The sequence below is a fragment of the Varanus komodoensis genome, unplaced genomic scaffold, assembly GCF_004798865.1.
Source record: "Varanus komodoensis strain SLA01 unplaced genomic scaffold, ASM479886v1 scaffold45, whole genome shotgun sequence".
NCBI lineage: Eukaryota > Metazoa > Chordata > Lepidosauria > Squamata > Varanidae > Varanus > Varanus komodoensis.
In genome coordinates, this window is record NW_025336011.1 from 4,142,897 (window position 1) to 4,161,373 (window position 18,477).

The window sequence follows — 18,477 nt, forward strand, 5'->3', positions numbered from 1 at the left end:
AACATGTCATTAAATAAGACTCTGTTGTTATAACTGGATATTATTTCCAAGGGGTGTACAGAAATAGAGACACACACAAAAGACTGTTCCCCATTCCCTAATTGCAAGATTGAGAAATGCCACCAGCCCTACCCCTGCCACGGATGACACTGATTTGTGCCTGAAATTCTGCCAAATCTTGCGGAGCCCTCCGTAGAGAGACCACATTGCACGGGAGAGTTCAACAAAGCAAAATGAAGAGAACAGAAGAAAAGGATAAAGGAAGCACTTGTATCTTTTCTTCTTGGAATCCTGGAGTTGTGCTGTGCGATCTTTGCTCTTCTCCAAGCAAGCAGAGGACCTCCCAACAGTGCCTTGCTGACTTCCAAACAACGCTGACAGGCGTGATGGGGAAGAAACTGCCCACAGAGAAACCATGCAGGAAATCGGGGTTGGTCATGCAGTTCAGGGCGAGACCAACGGAGATACAACACAGACCCCAAACCTGTTCCCTCCCCCCCTTTTTCCCTCCCCCTCTTCTCCTGTCCTTAGAAGATCTGTCAAAAATGTCTTAACCCTGTTGCAGTTCAGTTGTTCCTGAGATGGGGTGGAATGTGTACACGTCCCATGAAACACATCAAAGAGTTTTGACTTGTTGCTGGCTGTCTGTTTCTCCCTCTCTGTCTCCCTCTCTCTCTCTCCCTCATTCCTTCTTTCCTGCTCCACTGGTTTCATCAAGGAGGCAAAGGAGGTTAATACACCGCTCCAGGATTGGGAGGAGGCCCCGGAGATGGGTGATGCATCGAGCCAGAAGTGGGCGGAGGTCCTTGCTGTTGTATGTGGGGCCCACTCAGGTTCTGATGATGGTACCAAGAACTGTGGTCCTCCAGGTAGCTTGGGGGAGAGTTGTAGGCCAGTGGCTGGGGGAGCTGACTCCTGTTGGCTGGATTGTTGTGGGTGTTACTGTCCCAGAGGGTAGGTGATGGTGGAGAATTGCAAGCCATGGAGTCACTGTTATTGGGGCTGTGTTCCAAGGGGACCTCGCCATTTTTGTACAACTTCTTAAACTTGGACCTTCGATTCTGGAACCAGATTTTCACCTGGGGAGAAAAAGAGAGAACACAAATAAATGGGAGGTCTAGACTGTGGCACTGCAAACAAGACATGCAGTATAGGTAGGGTTGAATAACCCATGTCCATGGGCTCCCACTTTTCATCTAGAGGATTGTTCCACTTCAGGGGAAGGGTAGAGCGCCTGCTTTGCATTGAGAAAGGCCAGGGCTCAGTGCTGGGAAAGTGCTTTCCTGAAACTCAGGGAGCTGCTGGCAGCCAAATCGATGACAATCCAGAGCTCAATGGATCATCTGTTTGATTAGCTGTAAAGCATCTTCCTCTCTTGACTAGTCACTTATTCCGGCCTACTTCACCCAGTTCCTTCAAACCCTCTCAAAGAAGGGTCACTCTGGAGCCAGGACAAGGTGGTGCCATCTGAAAGACACTATGAACTGGCTCCAGGTTTGGTCTTAGAGTAGGCCCATTGAAAGAAAGCAGTTTTAAAGTTCTCCTGACTCAAGTCCTATTGAGTTCAATGGGTTTACCCTAAATATAACTATTATCTAGATACAGCCCTTTACCTATAAGAACCCCAGTCAAAGAACTTTCTTTTTGCACACAATCAGGGTTGGCTTCCCTCTTCTGGTCTTCACCACATTTGTGGAGAGTGGCTGCAGAAGCATCCACTGATTTTACAGGGCATAATGTAGGATTATCCTACAGCTTGCTAATGGGCCCCAAGCCTGGTAGTACTTCTAAGAGTATCTAAGAGATACTACAAGCATGCAAAATAGCATGTAACAGACAGCCCACTGCTGCCAGAGGGACACTGGGAGATGTAGTCCAGCACATCTGGTGTGGTAGGACCACTGCTGAATATTCTAGAGCTTGCTAGCAGTTCTAGATTCTGTTCTACACTTGACACCTAAATTATTTCTTATCACGTCCCTGTTGTAGTTATTTTTAAACAGTGTTAAATATTTTTATATCTGGATGTTAAAGATTTTGGATTACATTTTTATTATGGACAGTCATTTTATGCACTGTCCTGGGAGATTTGGCTATTAGGCAGCATAAAACAAAGAAATGAAATAGTTTTCTACATTGACTTCTATTTGCAGGGTTGAATCCCAGCTGCGGAAAATGTGAGAAAATAATATTATTGGCACCCCTGCTTTAAATAACACCACACATCTGGGGTTAGAGGGTAAGGGTTCCAGCATATACACCCCTCTGTTCCCATAGCCCTTTTAATTCTAAAGTACTTTTAAAAAGGAAGTTGTACTCAGGTACAAAGTACAATGGCAAAGGTGGATATAGAAATCATAATTTTTAGGTTAGGAAGCTATTCAAGTGAAAGAGGAGCATACCCACCTATTTAAAGGGATATATATAAGAAATTATTCCCTTGCCACATGAAGTCCTCCTTAAAATGGCAAAATAATGGGTTGGATCCAGACTTAGCCATGCTGAAAGCAGACCCATTAAAATCAATGAGTCTTCAGTATATTGGGTTGAATTCAGTACAAATACGCCAGGATCCAATCCATAAACTATATCTATTCACTCTGTTATTTTGTCATGCATCCATTAAAACGCCAAGAACCCCCCAGGAGGTAAGATAGCAATCCAGGCCTCAAAGCCTCTTTAAAAGTGCTCCTCCACATTCAGTGTGGTGGAGTTAATAGAACTGTCCTGTCATTCAAGACGTGTGTGGGGGGAGTAGGTCAGACAACTCTCAGTATTCCTGACCACTGTGATCACTGTGGGGCAGATGGGAGTGGAAGTCCAAACCAAGCAGAGAGCAGTGGGCTGGAAAAGGCTGGCAGAGAAATGTCAGACTAGGAGTGGGCAGACGTGTGTTGAAATCCTTACTCAGGCCAGTCATATTCTCTCTCTCTCTCTCTCTCTCTCTCTCTCTCTCTCTCTCTCTCTCTCTGCCTTTCTACCGCACAAGATCTGGAAACACTGAAGTGAGGAACTAGGCACTCTACTCCTTGGAGGAGGGATAGGAGAAAAACAACACAATCAAACACTTTCCTTCCTTCCCCCATCTGAGAAGAGGAGTACCATTTGTCAATTTTCAGAGGTCGCTGGACTACATCTCTGGACTATGTTCTATTCTTTTCAGCATCAGGCAAAGACCTTTTTATTTTCCTGATATTTTAACCATTGGTTTCATCCTTGTTTTTATCACTATTTTTATATGCAGTGTGCTGTGCATCGTTACTGTTATGGTTTTGCTCCTTGGGTTTTTTGTTCCTTGCAAGCCGTCCAGAGACTTATTTTTTTTAGTATGGATGACCTAGAAAAACTTTAAATGAACAAACAAACAAACAAACAAACTCCCATCCTCCTTCACCATTGACTATGCTGCTGGGGCTGATGAGAGCTGCAGTCCCTTGACATCCTGTGGCAGCCACGCCTTCCTCGTCCCTGTCCAAGAGGGTCACCTGGCTGGCCTATTTATCGGAGGAGACAGGGCTCCGGGTCTTTGTTCACAAAGCCTACCCAACAAGCTTGCTCAGGGCAGTTCACAGGTCTGGCTGGGACTGCCAAGGCATCAGGGCTTGGGAGGGCCGCGATGATGAAACTCAGGGCAGGGCTGGATGGGCAGCCAGGATGACTGGAAACCTTTCCAATAGGGCTGTGTAGGGCTGTGACACCCTCCGCACCCCACTGCGTGGAAAGAACCCAGGAAGAACAAATGAAAGTAGGTGGTGAGTGGGAAGGGGAGGGAGAACAAGGGAGCCAAGAGGAGGGCGAGGGAAACTCCTTGTCATCCAAACAAGGAAGAAGGAAGGAAGGGTTAGAAGCAGATTCAAATCCTCAGTGCAATATTGGGAAAAAGCCAGATGTTGGCTGGGGGATGGCAGAAAGAAGCCTCTCCCTAGCTAGTGATTTGTGATGTGAAGCTGGATGCTTGCAGCTACAAGCAAAATCATTTCTCAGACTAAACAGTAGCCTGAAGTATCAATTGTTGGTTAATTAAACAGAGAAATGGTGGATTGTGAGGTCCCGGGGGATGGGAGAGACTACCTGAAGCCAGAAAGAGCTTGTGTTAGAGGAGGAAGGAAAATGAGTATCGTATGCAGCCCGGAAGCCCTGACCCAGGGTCCATCCAGCTGATGAAGTGGGCAAACCCTGCATTAAATGACGAGAGCATGCCTTTAAAAGGGTCTTCTTCTTTCAGCTTGTCCAGAGGAAATTTTCCTGCGGAAGTTCCCTTGCCCAGGGCACAACCTCCAAAACGGAAGTGTTGTGGCCCCAAGCACCATTCCAATTCAAAGGACCAAGACTGACAAGGAAGCCAGTTGGAGAGCAAAGCATTATACTAAATCACAAGGGAGTCTGTGTGTGTACATGGGTATAAAGACAGAAAAATGACAAACTAATCAATTCTACTTTCCGAGATGTTTCTGAAATCTGCCAGGATCAAAGAAACAGTTCCCTATCACATCCAAAGAAAAAGCCAGCTGAAGTAGTTGTGGGGAAGCGTTGCAGTGGTGACATCTGTCTTCGGGAGAGTCTGACTGCACAAAATTTAAATTTAGCTTTCAACTTAAAGATCACAGTAAGTGTGCAAGTTTTCAAGATCTCTTTGATTTATTTTTCATAGAAGAGAAGAGGCTCTTGTGGTAACATTAGTCTATTTTGGTCTTCCCCAACTGGGTATCCTCTAAATGTATTGGGCTTCACCTTCTATCATCCCTGGCTAGCACAGCCATTGACTAGGGTTGATGGAATTTGACTTGCAACACGCTAAAGGGCAACCAGTTGGAGAAGACCTTTCTATTTTAAGGGACATGGAGCATGTCAGTTCAGAAAAAACCCCTATAAATGGCAAAATGCTCACAAGATCCTGTCCTATCACACCTCACGAAACAAGTACTGCTCAGCCTTGGAAACAGCCCAGAAACTCCCAACTTATAAATACTAATGGCATCTAGAGAAAAAAAAGGATTTGACCTTTCAACTACCGAATTTCAGCAGGATGGACTATATACCATTTTGTTCTCCAGTTCTAAGTCATAGAATCATACAGTTGGAAGAGGCCTAGAAGGCCATCAGGTCTAACCCCTGCTCCGTGCAGGACTCAAGTCTCCCTTTCAGATTCTAACCAAGCCTGATGTTGCTTAGCTTCCAAGATTAGCCAGGATCAGGCACTTCAGGCTATATGGAGGCATCCTCCCTCCCCAACCTGAAGCTGAGCTGAAGCTCATCAGATATTCTGGACTTCAGCTTCCATCTGCCCCAACAAGCATGAGCAATAGTCAGGGCTTATGGTGGCTGCAGTCCAAGAAATATCTGGAGGACCCTAGGTTGGGGAAGGTTGGATTAAGCCAATGAGCAGAAGGTAGATCTCCAGATGTTTTGGACTTCACCTCCCATAAGCTCTTGCTAGTATGGCCAAAGATCAGGAATGCTGCCTATTCTTTGTCTAGGCAATGATATGGAATATTATAAACATCTAGGATCACCCATTCACAGTTCTCCAAGCTCATCCCCAAGTGCATAAAGGGCAAACAGCATATACATGCTGAGCAAAAATACTCCAGGTGACTAAGGCGAACATGCCAAGCACCACGTTGCTGGAAAAGGCAAACATTTTCCCTGGTCACAAGCCAATCGGAGCTTAACAGGAAATTGCTGCCTTGACTATCACATGGCCAACGTGAGCAAAACCCATCCTATACAGCAGAACAAGAGAAGATGTTTCCAGTGACTCAGGCAAGTGATCCAAGCATGCGGCAAAGGACAACCCACAGTCACTGGCCAATCTGCCCCAGGGAAAATTCCTTCCCCACCATCACAGGGCTGTCGGTAGCAGCGTCAGCTAAAACAGATCCACCCATCCCAAGAACATGCTGCAGCCGACTCTCAGGTGACCACTGCCATGAAATGCCCTTGGCCTCTTGGAACCCGGAAGCACGCCTGCCCATGGCCTTATTTAGATCAAGGCAATTAAGGACCTTGTTGTTGTCAGTGCATTTGGCTTGCTTTGCATTCCATCTCGGCTTCTTTAACACTCCCTCACTGACCTGCTTAGGACGAAAGGCGTATGTGAGGAGAAAACAAACAAGTCGCCTCCGTGTTGGAGTGTAGGAGGTACCAGAGCACAGGAAGCAAAGTCTGCTAGCCTGCCAGAGCGACTTGAAAAAAATCAGCATGGATCTTCCCCCAGTTCCAGTCATTCTGACCATACTTCCAGCTACAGATGCAGTTTGATTGTCTGCATTTTTGGTGTGCGTTGCAGGATGCGTTAGTACTTAGCGTCACCATCCATTTTTTTAATAGAAAGGCTTAAAGTTTTCTGAATTCCCTCCATCAATCAATCAATCAATTCAATACCCTTTTTTGGTTTCATTTCTAAAGAACTGGGCTGTCTCCAACCTGCCTGGTCTCTTTAACCCCAAACATTTGTAAGGGGAAAAGCAGCAGGGTTGTTATGTAGTGACAGAAAGGCACACTGCACATGCCCAGGAATCTTTACACTGGCCGTATGCATTCCGAAGCAGAAAAATAAAAAGGAAGAATGCAAAGGAAAATAGTTCCAGGGTTGAGCCTAGTTTGGTGACGGAGATAAAAGACCCATCTTGGTAGTTACACCAGGCAGAAAAGATGTCTGTTCTTCTTGTTTCTCCCACCTGTATACCACAGATTTCCAATCAATTTGGGGTGAACAATGGGAGTTGCATTACTACATTTATGCCCATATTGTAGCAGGAGTAACAGGGTCAAATAACCTCTAGGACTGAATCTGCTGCAGGAGAAAAAACTCGACAGAATTTATTACAGTGTCTGTGAAGGTTTTGCAAGATTCCTCCTAATGCAGTAAAGAGCAGAACAGAGGGGGACCCATCTCAGTGATGCTGTATTTAAAAAGGATCCTCTGGTCCTCTTGACATCACTGGGGTCCAACCACATCTGGACAGCGGGCTTCCACTGTTGATTGAAAAGAGGCAAGGATTCTTCCTAAATGAGCTTTGCTCCTCACCCATTCCTTGAATGTAAGTCCGCAATCCTGTATTCACTTGCTTAGGAGTAAGGCTCATTCAGTACAATGGGCTAGATTCAGACTGAGTCATAAACCCACTGAAATCAGTGGGGCATATGTTGTCGTGGCTGACTTAAAACCCACTGATTTCAAAAGGTCTACTGTAACTTGACTAAAGGCACAATCCTTTGCACCTTCAGACAGACAAAAGGCCAGCAGTGCCTATCATGCCCCAGACAGCCATGCTGGGCATTGTTGCCCCTTCTTCTGTTCATATGAGATGGGTCAACTCATCTTCCTTTATGAAGCCACAGCCTTGTACTTGGGTGGGCTGAACGGTCATGGGCAGGACGTTTTGGAGGGCTTCAATCAGAGGGTCAGCATAAGCTGGAGACAACTTGATGGCACATAACAAGAGACTTCTGTTCACACTCACATAGGACGGTGCCCTTAGTCTGGGTCAAACCCAGGAAGCGTTCCTTCTGAGTAAACATGCATAGGGACACGCTCTTATGTTTCACCAAACTAAACCAACAAGATTTATGTCCAAACGTGTGTGTAGGATGGGAAAAGGTTAGGGAATTTAGTTTCCAGCTCTGGAGAGGTGAGGATGCCATGAAATCTTACATCACTAGCTTCTGATTTATGGACAGTAGGTCATTTCAAGAGTGATGGGAAGAGGAAGATGACAGCACTCAAGCCATACGCCTGACATGAAAACACTGCCTCTTAACTCCAGATATTTAAGAACAGTAAAATTATGAGTGGTGAAAGGAAGGCAGTCCTGTACATGTTCAGAGACTGTCTCTCTTCCTTTTGAATTCTTGAGTCTTAAAGCGGAGTCCTGAGAGGAAAGCAAGCCTTTACGAGCTTCGGCTCAACCTATGACCATTTGGTCAAGCTTTATCCCAGGGAATGCAACAACAAGTTGGAGCTGCCCAGTTAAACCTTAACATCTGTCAAACTTGCATTTCTCTCCCCCTCCCCTCCTGCACCCCAATTTTGTCTCACTCAAAATTATCAAGCACTGCCTGATGATCCTGCCATTTCTATTATTCATCTCTTTGATACAAACTGGTTTATTATATCGGAAGGAACTCAGCAGCTATTTAGTCCTACTCTACAAAAATCTCACCAGCTCTCCTTACACACTCCTAGACTTTCCAAGAACCACAAAAGTTTCACACAAGATCTCATGAAGGGCTTTGGGACCATTTAGATCAGGCATGGACAGAAAGGAAATGGGGAGCCACGAACAAATCTCTGGATGAATTGCAGGAAACTGGAATGGTTTCTGACCACCAAATTTCCCTCGCTCCCTACCCCAAACTAGAAATCCAAAATGAAAAAAGTTGGGGCCAATCAGGCATGCACCTTTGTGTGTTCAGGGCCCGAATCTCTAGGCTCAGAACATGCTCAGAGACCCCTTGCCCATTATTTCTCTGAGACTGTTTTTTGGCCTTGGCTTTGTTCGTAGATCTTGGGGTTCTGGTAAAAAACAAAGTAGATCCAACATGCCTGAAGCCTTCCCACCTATACTTTAGATGACGAAAGTCGGCTTCCTGTCATACCTGAATAATTGCCTCATCCCCTTCTTCCCGCTTATCATCATCTTTAAGATAAACCCTTGAGAGGCTGTGTTCGCTTAGGGCCCGAGTCAGTGACAGGTAGGAAGGCTTCCCTTCCTCAGGACACTTGCCAATCTCCCTCCAGAAACATCAGAAGTCATGCCTTGCTTGGGTTACAGCCAAACTTGATAGGACCAGAGATCATGACTGGGTTCAGACAACATAAGAAGTGAGCGTGTGTTGTTGTTGGACTGTGTGTTGCCATGCTGTCTGAATCCAGCTGTCCTAGCAAGCCATGGCATTGTAAGCACAAACAACCCACAAAGAGAACCCATGGTTGTTGTTGGGTTCTGAAGTGTGGATTGGTCTCCACGGTTTGTTAGGATCAGACAAAAACGTAATCCACGTTGTCAAGAACAATGCGCAATTGAATGGCAATCCACAACCGACCCAAGCCATCTGTGACTTAGATATGACTGTCATCTTGGAAAACAAATGTCTGCGTCAGCTGTGAGGAACCCTTTCCAATTCACAACAGGACAATAGCGCTGCGGGGAGAGGGGGGGGTTAACCCTTTCTTGTACACTGTCTTCCTGATTAAAATGTTCTCGTCATCCCCACAATCACGAAAACAAAAACAAAGCACTGAACTGTCATAAGGGACCTATAAATTTTGCCTCAGAAATATGTTTCAAGGGAAAGGGTTAATCTCGTAACTTCTCCAGTATCATACTCTTGACCTGAAACAGGACCACAGTAAAAAAAATACTAAAACTGGAAAAATATCCCATCTGGTTTGGTACTCAGGGAATAGGTGGTTAGCTGTGGTTTTAATTTATGGTATAATCATACACAAGTTTACTTAGAAGGAAGTCTCACACCGCTGAGTGTCCAACCTGGTGCTCTCCATTATGTGTGGGGCTGCAGCTCCCAGCATTTCAGTCCCTCTGTCTGCCCGGTCAAGTCTCCTACCAGCTAGACCAGCACAGCTAATTAGGGGCTTTGTGGTCCAACACACCTGAAGCACTCCAGGTGCAGAGGGCTCAGAGGCAGAAGACAGACTGGATAGATGGATGAACTGGCACTCTTGTGCAGCCAAGCTTAGCTCGCCATACTTGGGTGAGGTGCTCCCTCCAAGGATACCACGTGCAGAAGAGGAGAGAACTACTGCGCCTTTGAATCACTGCACAGAAGGAATTTCAGGCAGAGCTCCCACCTCTGCATTTCTACTAAAGATGGATGAGCTTCCTCCTCTTCAGCAGCTGGTTATCCTTGCTACTTCTGAACCTGAGGTGGGCAACTGGCAGCCCTCCAGATTTTAGGCCTACAATTCCCATCAGTCTCCCGACAGCCAATAGGGAGAGATGATGGGAGTTGTTGGCCAACACATCTGGAAGGGCACAAGTCCCCCCGCCCCGCTCTGAACTTTAGCTTCCTCCCCAACAGGTAAATCGAGAAAAACATAGAGCTGCTTTGCAGGGCTGTTTGTGGCTCCTTAAAACCACATACAGATGAGGAACGCAAACAGCTGCACTTGGAGAATCGCACCGTCTGCTGTCCAGCAACTAGGCGCCTGCGGTCCCCAACTGGTCTGCCGCTCGCTCGTGTCTCTCCAGAAGCAAGCAGTGGGTGCCTGATCTGGTGCCGCTCCAGCCCATCTCCTCCGCAGAGTCACCCCCTCCCTCCGCAGCAGCTCACTTGGCTTCAGGAGACGGGGGGGGGGGCCGCCAACGCAGACATTGCATTGCTCCACCCACAGGTTTCCTGCAGCAATTCTCCTCTGCCTCTCTGGAGTCAGCGCACTCCTCGGCATCTGTGGGCTTCCGCCAGATAGGAGTAGGCTGGTGGCAGCAACGGAGCGATGTGGGCAGGGAAAGAGATTTGGCACCTTCATCTCTGTGAGCTCCCCAGATTACTCCCCAGCTTTTGATTGGAATCAGCTGTATCAACGACAGAACATGCTTTCCTTTTCCCGGCAACAATTGTTTCACAAAACACATCAGCCCGTGTCTCCCTGACGGTGACCTAAGTCCTGGCTGTTACTGCTCCGTGCGCCCTTCCTTCCCAAGTCCTTGCTGTGAATGATGTCACGGAATGCGCACAAACACTACAACTGCGAAGGCTGAAAAGGCCAATCTTGGCACACTTACAATCACCCCAGCAGCTAAGAGAGAAAAATGAAAGACCAGCTTGGTGGCAGGTAACCTCCTCCTCCCTCCCTGACCCCCCCCCCCACACACACAGAGCTAGAAATAGTAGTTTGTGGGGAGAGAGAAGTCTGAGGCAGTGAGGAAGACTAAACAGCAGATGGGGAAAAACTTCACACAGAAAAGTGGGGAAACGTGGGGGAAAATTAGAGTGGGTGGGTTAATTTCACAGAGGTTCAAAATATCCACTCAGATATTTAGCTGCAGGAATCTACTTTGATCTGGGCCAAACCCAAAGGTAATCATTAAATCAAAAAGAAAAGCTCCTATAAAGATCAAGCAAAAGCATCCAAGCACCTAGAATTATTTTTTTCTTGTTTTCCTGCATGATATATGCAACTTGCTTCTGTTCCCCCATTCCGGTGGGATTTTCCTTAACTATTGTTAGCATCCCTCCTTCCCCTCCCCAAGGCAGTCTCTCCCAGATATTTTGCTGGGGTTTTGTATACATTTTGTTCTCGCATCTGCATTTCCCTAAACATAGGCAGAAGGAAAAAAAGAATTGCATGTTCCCTTTCTGGTTTGTTGCTGAAGATCTACCTGAGTCTGGGTTAGTCCGAGCTGTGCAGCCAACTCTGCCCTCTCTGGCAGCGCCAGGTACTGCGCCTTCTGGAATCTCCTTTGCAAGGCAGCCAGCTGGTAGCTGGAGTAAATTGTGCGGGGCTTTCGGATCTTTTTGGGCTTTCCATTGACCATCCGTACTTCTGGTTCAGGTTCTTCTTTCACTGAAACTGGAGAGACAGGATAGGAAGTAGAAAGAAAGCATAAACTCAGGTTGGAAGGAATAATATCCGAGTCAAGAAACTGAGTGACTAGTTGGATTAAGGCCAGAAAAGAGATTGCACAGGACTCTTAAGACCCCGCTTTTGTGCAATTTGAGCTCCCATAACAGTGTAGAAAGCCAAAAAATATTTCAGTAAAAGGGTCCAAATCCCAGTCCCTGCTTGCTGTTAGAGGAGAATGCACGAAACCCCGATACTGAGAACAATAGACGGAAGCTGGCTCCATGCATTTCACGGATCGACAAGCAAACCAGGCCTCCAAGAATGGCAATTGATTGTGGCTTAGATCCAGGTGTAGTCAAACATAAAGTAACCGCATTGAAATCCGTGGGTCTTCACTTATTCAGGACTGCAATGTCTGTTTTCAATGGATGTTTATCTTAAGTATGTCTGAAGCAGAATCCAACCCTGTAACCCCAAAATAATGGTGATCTCCAAATGGACTCCCTCTCTCCCTGTCTGTTGTAATTTTTGTTCAGCTGTGCAACACCGACACCCAATAAGGCATCTAATGTCCTGGTAGTTTGCAGTAATGTGGAAGGCAGACATATACAGATGACCCAAAGATCCTCCATGCAGACCTCTGACTAGCTACTTTTTCTCGAAATTTACACAGCACCAACAATATGCTAGGTGACACACACAGACATCTATGACGCGACAGTCCCCATCCTGTTCTTAGTTACTTTTCTTATAATCTTCATTGTTAGCACCAGATCCACTGTTCAGTGCCAGGTGGGGTTGGCTAGATCCAGAATTCACCATTTACTGGGAACATTTCATGCGAGAGACATGCAGGGTAATAATCCTATGCATGTCTACTCAGATGTAAACTCCACTGAAGCCAATGGAACATGCTCCGGGGTGAGTGTGCATAGGATTTATGTGTGCATTGGCCTGATTAGTCAATTCCCCTCTCTGGAGTTTGTACCTCAAATTGTTGTCCACTCCAGCATTCACTGTATTGTTAGGTAACAGAATCAGTTTTGGAGTTCTCCACAAACATTGGAAAAAAACGATGAGGTTCAGGCAACTATACCATCCTACTCAGAAGACAACGGGGAGAGGGAAGAAGGCAATAAAAGGAGATCAGAAGGTAATTAAATGTTGCACGATCTCTACTTGCCTGATGTTTTTCATTTTTCCCTGTGAGTGGCTTAATTCTGTCTATTCTATTTCTATTTGGTTATTATATAGAATTCTGTATTCAGTTCCACTCCTCTATTCAGTTCTAATTTTTACCTGATGTTTTTAACATAACCCAGTTTAACTGGGAAACCGTTCGGCCTAGCTGGTTTTGCTCTGCCTGATCTCCTGGTTCACAAATCCAACTCCTTCGTTCTTCCGCTTTGACCTGGCTCACCTTAAAAAAAACTGCCTTCATTATTTCTCTGTCCCATCAGATTCTTGATATATTTTTTCCCCTCTCTCTTTCCTTGGCAGGAAGCATTGTCCGGTTACGTGGGGGCAGTCGGAACCACACAACCCCCATGTTCCCTTCCTGAAATATTTGTGGGGAGCGCGGGCGTGAAATCTAGGCCTCAGATGGCCAAGCCAGCATCTTTGGATTATCAACATACAAAATCTACACACTAGGATTTGTTGAAACTTTTCTCACCTGAACACCATTATTAGAAGCAAGCCCTGCTGACTTCATTGGAGTCATTTCAATGTATTTGTACCTTTCAAAGGTTCACTTCTACTCCTGTTCTTCTCTGTATTTTTTTTTTAATTAACAGGACTAAACTGAAAGTCCCACCCCAAATCACAAACTGTGAGTGTCTCAACATATGAGTAGAGGGGACAGCAAGTTCTACGTTGCCCGTGTGTGTTTATTTATTTTTGTGAAAGTGGGAACGAATCAGCTACTTGCAGAAAAATAAACAAGTAGAAGCTTTGGTGAGAGACAACCCCAGAACAAAATTGCAAATTTTTTAAAAAGTGAGGCAACAGTGATTTTGCCTCCCCCATCCCCAGCCCTACCTACACAAAAAGGTCACTATATCAGCCAAGATATAGTATTGTCCCAAGAAAAAAAGATTGAATTTTTCTTCCTTGAACAAAAGGAGGAATTATAGCTGCTGTTATAATAAACACTACAGTAAACTAGCAGTGCTATTTATACTTTGCAGCCAGCAAAAGACATCAGCTGGTTCATTGTATTTAATAAAATAGTGCATGAATAAAACCTTGGGGGTTCTGGATTTTATTTCTCAAATACACCGAAGAAATGGATGGAGAGGAGCCGATTCTTTCAATTATCTCCCCAAGAAGGGAACAAAGGTAGCCCATTAATGGATTCTTACAATCCAATTCTAGTCTTGTCTACTCAGAGGTAAATCCTATTGGATTTAATGGGGCTTACTTCTAGGAAAGCAGCCGTAGGGGCTGCAGCCGCAACTAGTTCATCAGAGAATCCCCCTCTCAAACACGAACCAAGAGTTGTGCAAAACTCAGAAGACTCCAACGCGGTCGTTGATTTCCGTGCAAGGATCACGTCTCCAAACAATCCCGTACAGGTTTTTTTTTTTTTTCAGATTTTCGAGCGGGGGGGCGGTATTGAATTTTGCAAGAGCGAGGAGAAAGTGGGTGGGAAATGATTTTCTCTCTTGCTACGTTTAATTGTCGCTCCATCCCCGTGCATGTGTGTCCGTTTGTGTCGCGCGTGCGTTTCTGGCGTCCCAGAAATAGAATCCCAGTTTCAGTTCATGAACACTTACGAGTAACTCTGTGGATGGCCTGAGAGATCCCTTTGGGAACTGCACGGACACGTAGCATCATTAAATCCATAAGTAAGAGCGGGGGGGGGGGCGCGTTGCGATAGACAAACATAAACCCCCCGTCGAAGACTTCATTCTCCAGAAAGCTTGGATGTCTAGTATGTTAGAGCCAAACTGAAACTGCGTCCAACTTTCCAGTTCAACCCAACTTTCTGGGAAGGCTTTTCCAAAGAAGGGAGCGAAAAGGAGATTCCCCAGAGGGGGCGAAAGGAGCCCGCATATCCCAAGAAGTTCTTGCGCCCCAGAAAAAGCACCGCAACACCCCCAGGCAACATCCCTTGCCGCCGCTCGCCCCCGATCCCGCCTCAGCGCCTTACCTGTCTCTTGGCTGGGCAACTGCTGCTCCCGGAAAGGCCCGTACTGCCTGTAGGAGGTGCTGTAGGGGTAGTCGGATTTGGGGGAGAAGGTCCCCGTGCCCCCGATCCCGTTGAGGTTGAACTGGGGGTGGTAGGCGTAGTGGTTCATGGGCTGGCTGTAGGGCTGGCTGGCGTAATACTCGTGCTGGTTCTGCGGGGCGCTGTAGTAGCCCAGGTCCGTGATGGACGACTCCGGGAGCGTGGGGGAGTCCTTGGTGGCCGCATGGCAGCTCAGCGAGGTGGAGATGTCCGTCAGGATGCTGCTGATCTTCTTCTCGAAGGAGCCGCTCATGGTGCGAGGCGCCCCGCCGGCGGTCGGTCCGCCGCTCGGCCAGGGAAGGGGAAGCCAACAGAGGCGCGTGCGAGGGCTGCGCGAGGGATCTGTGGGGCGGGGTGGGGAGGGGGTGCAAAGACACTCTCCACCTCCCGCTCTCCTCTTCCTCCTCCTCCTCCTCCTCCTCCTCTTGAGGAGGCTTACGCAGTCATTGCTCCAGTAATAGCTGCTGTTGCTGCTGCTGCTCCTGCCGCCGCCGCCGCCGCCGCCGCCACCGTCCTCCTCCTCCAGGGAAAATGTGTAAGAAATCCAACCCAGCCAGCTTGCTTAAGCCCTTTAATTAGGGAGCAGAGAAGGGTGGATGCTACATTCCGATTGGCTCCAGAAATATTGCCTTGCAGGCAAAACAGCCTCTCTTCCCCTCCTCCCTCCCTCTGCCTCTCTTTTTCTATCTCTCCATATTTTTTTAAGTGAGCGGATGAGAAATACGCGCACCCCCTCCAAAAAAAAAGAAGCACCCAAAGACACACAACTCCTCCTCCTCCTCTGCCTCCGAGCATGGAGGTAACACCCCAGAAAGGAGACTGAGGAAGAAACAGGGGGTGTCTGGATAGCCCCATGCCGCCACCCCCATACACATACACCCTGCTTGGGGTGGGGTTGTCTGATCTGGGGGGGGCGCATCAGTGGGGGAGAGGAGCAGCGGGCAATCTGTGGTACGTGTGTTTGAGGCATGTGCTGTTTACCTGCGCTAAGGTGCATTTCAGGTTTTGTAGCAAGATGTGGGGCCTTTTGCCTGTGGCCTGCCCAAGCACAGACCCGTTCCAGTCTGGCTGGTGGGAAGGCACAGTGGGAAAGTGTGAATCCCGTTCTCTTCGGAGATGGAGATGCAGGCACAGTGCAATTATATCACAGAGGAGCCTGTCATTTCGAAAAACAGCTTCCCCAGTTGTTTTTGTTGACCATCACGGCCGGGGTCATGGCTTTTCTGCTGGTTCGCTTCCCACTTTTCATCCAGTGTGGCTGTCTGGCTTCCCCAGTGTCCTCCCAACCCTTACAGGATGGCTGCGACACTTGTCCGTTTGCAACATGTTTGACAAATCTGCACCACCTGTGCCCCCTCCACCCACAAAATTCTGCTGAAATATGTCCGAAGTTCACTCGGAACCGAGGAAGCTGCCTTTGGTTGCATTCCTTGGCCCACTGAGCCCGGGATGGTCAGCACTGCCTGGCAGTGACCCTCCAGGGCCTGGCCACAGTTCTTCCTCCCTTCCTGGAGCTGCCCGAGGTGGGACCATCTCTGTGCAAAGCAGGTGCTCTGCCTCTGAGCCATTAATGCCCACGGGGCTTCCATCGCTCCTGCCATTTGAGCCCATGCATGCCCCACTCGCTCTACCACTTTCCGAGGCGGGACGCTTCAGCACCCCCATTTTACAGGCCAAAAACTGAGGCCCAGGGGGCAGGCTCAGGGATTTCATGGCTGGAGTTGGATCTCACCTTTTCCAGGAATCTGTTTCTGCTCACCTTTTCCAGGTCTCTGATTCAGCTGCCCCCATTGGTGTAATAGGAGGCAAAAGATCAGTCTTTCCACGCATCTGGAATGGGGCGCGTGTAAGGTGTGTGGGACTGAGGTACATGGACCTGTGTGTGTGCTTGTACAAAATTGTGTCTGTACATGTTTGAGCAGATAGAAGATGCCATGAGATCTCGTATAGATTCAAAAGTTAGCAAAAGTTTTGGAATCTGAGTTTTGAGAAGGTTCACGTTTGATTTTGATTTTTTAAAAGGGACTATTTGTTCACTTTTTTCTTTGAAGTGTTTGTATCCTGCTCCACAGGCTAAAGAGGCTCTCAGAACGGCTGACCGAGAGCATCATTTACATCAGTGAAATGAGACAGTCTCTGACTGCAGACCTATAATCTAAAAAGACACAATACACAAAGGAAAAGGAATGGAGAGGGAAGAGGAAAAACTGAAGTCTGTCAGCATATATTCCAAATCTTAAATATTTTAAATAGAAATGTTAAGTGTCTACTGCTGAACATCCGATCAGCAAAGTGTGGCCTTTTTCTACCTTGCTTGCTTTGAATTGCCTGAATCCAACAGTAGCCTGTGATTAGGAGTCTTGAAGAAAATTCACATTACAATGTAAGTTTGAAATTCTGCAGATATTTTTAAGAATGTTAGATATTACTTGAGAATCTCTGCCCAGCTGCTATAGAGATATCATTCCCTGTCATTAGCTATATTAGGGTGGCAGTACTAACAGCACTCTACTGTGAGTAAGCCCCATTGAGTATGATGGGACTTATTTCCACAAAGCAAATGGGCAGAAGACGGTGCCACAACACTGTATCTTGAGCCTTGTGCCAACAGTCCGGTCAGGATTCTCCAGCACTTGCACCCAGAAAGCTCTTCACTCCCTGCCCCCTTAAAATATTTCATTAAAACTATTTCATTAAAAATGGAAATATGTTTTAGGGGATGAGGTTCTGCTTCTGGTTCCTGAACCTTCTGCTTGTTCGGTGGGTAGGATGCGAAAGCACAGCCTAGGGGTGGCAGAGAAAGAAAGACGGAGGCAGAAGGCAAGGAGAGGAGAGAAACAGCAAGCTAAAGGGATGCGTGGGAGAGAAACAGCGAGGTCAGTGCCTTGAGAGGGAGAGAGGGAAGCAGGGCAGGGCAGGGAGCGAGATAGTGAGGAATGGGGCTGTGTGGAGAAATGGCAAAGCCAAAGGGGTAATTATGACTTGGGGGGAGGGGTTAATTGGTCCCAATCCTGAACGCTCCTCGAGTACTTGCCACCAGCTGTTGCAAATCCTTTGTGCTACTTAATCATGTTTAGCTTTCCAAGTGGTTTGTATTCCGTTAGGGCAAATACTGTAAGGATTGAGAAATACCCACTGCCTCAAAAAGTGGAAATACCCATACAAATGAGGAGTGACTGTCTCCCCACCCCTTGATTTTTTAAAAAATCAACGCGTATTTGTTAACGTTGACTCTAATAGTTGGGCTTGCGGCCTGCCTGCTCCTGTGAGCCGACATGTGTTCTGCCATCCATGCGGCCCTCGTGGCGAGGGAGCATTTCTCATGTGGGTGCAACGAGCCACAATCCTTTCTGTGATTCACTGGGAGCAACGAACGGGGAGCTACCCAGACTTGCACTTCCGAGTTTCTGGATATGCTTCTCTTTCCAACGATGCAAATAGGCGGCAGCTTTCTCACCTGCTTGGTAAATCTTTGGGATGTGACCTGAAGTTTGCGTCTCGAGCATCGAGGCTTCAAGATGCGCTGCAGGGGGGCGTGTGTCCGTGCAGAGCTATCGCTGTGTCTGTGTGCAGTGCAGGGAACTGAGACGCTACTGTGGTGTGCGGCAAAGAGCTCGAGCGGAGCGTTGTGTAGGTGGCTCGGCTTATGGTGTGGCCACCCGTGTGGGTGCAGGGGCGTTTAAACATGTGTGAGGGCAAAAAGTTCATTCCCTTG

General features: G+C 47.2%; 1 protein-coding gene across 1 annotated transcript; it reads right to left on the reverse strand.

Annotated features, from left to right (window-relative positions):
• Positions 1–731: 731 nt before the first annotated feature.
• On the reverse strand, positions 732–15,015 carry DLX3 (distal-less homeobox 3). Its single transcript, XM_044444681.1, has 3 exons — positions 14,685–15,015; positions 11,346–11,536; positions 732–1,079 (listed from the first exon to the last, which is right to left on the reverse strand). Exons 1-3 carry the CDS (start codon positions 15,013–15,015, stop codon positions 732–734), a joined length of 870 nt encoding a protein of 289 aa, XP_044300616.1.
• Positions 15,016–18,477: the final 3,462 nt, after the last annotated feature.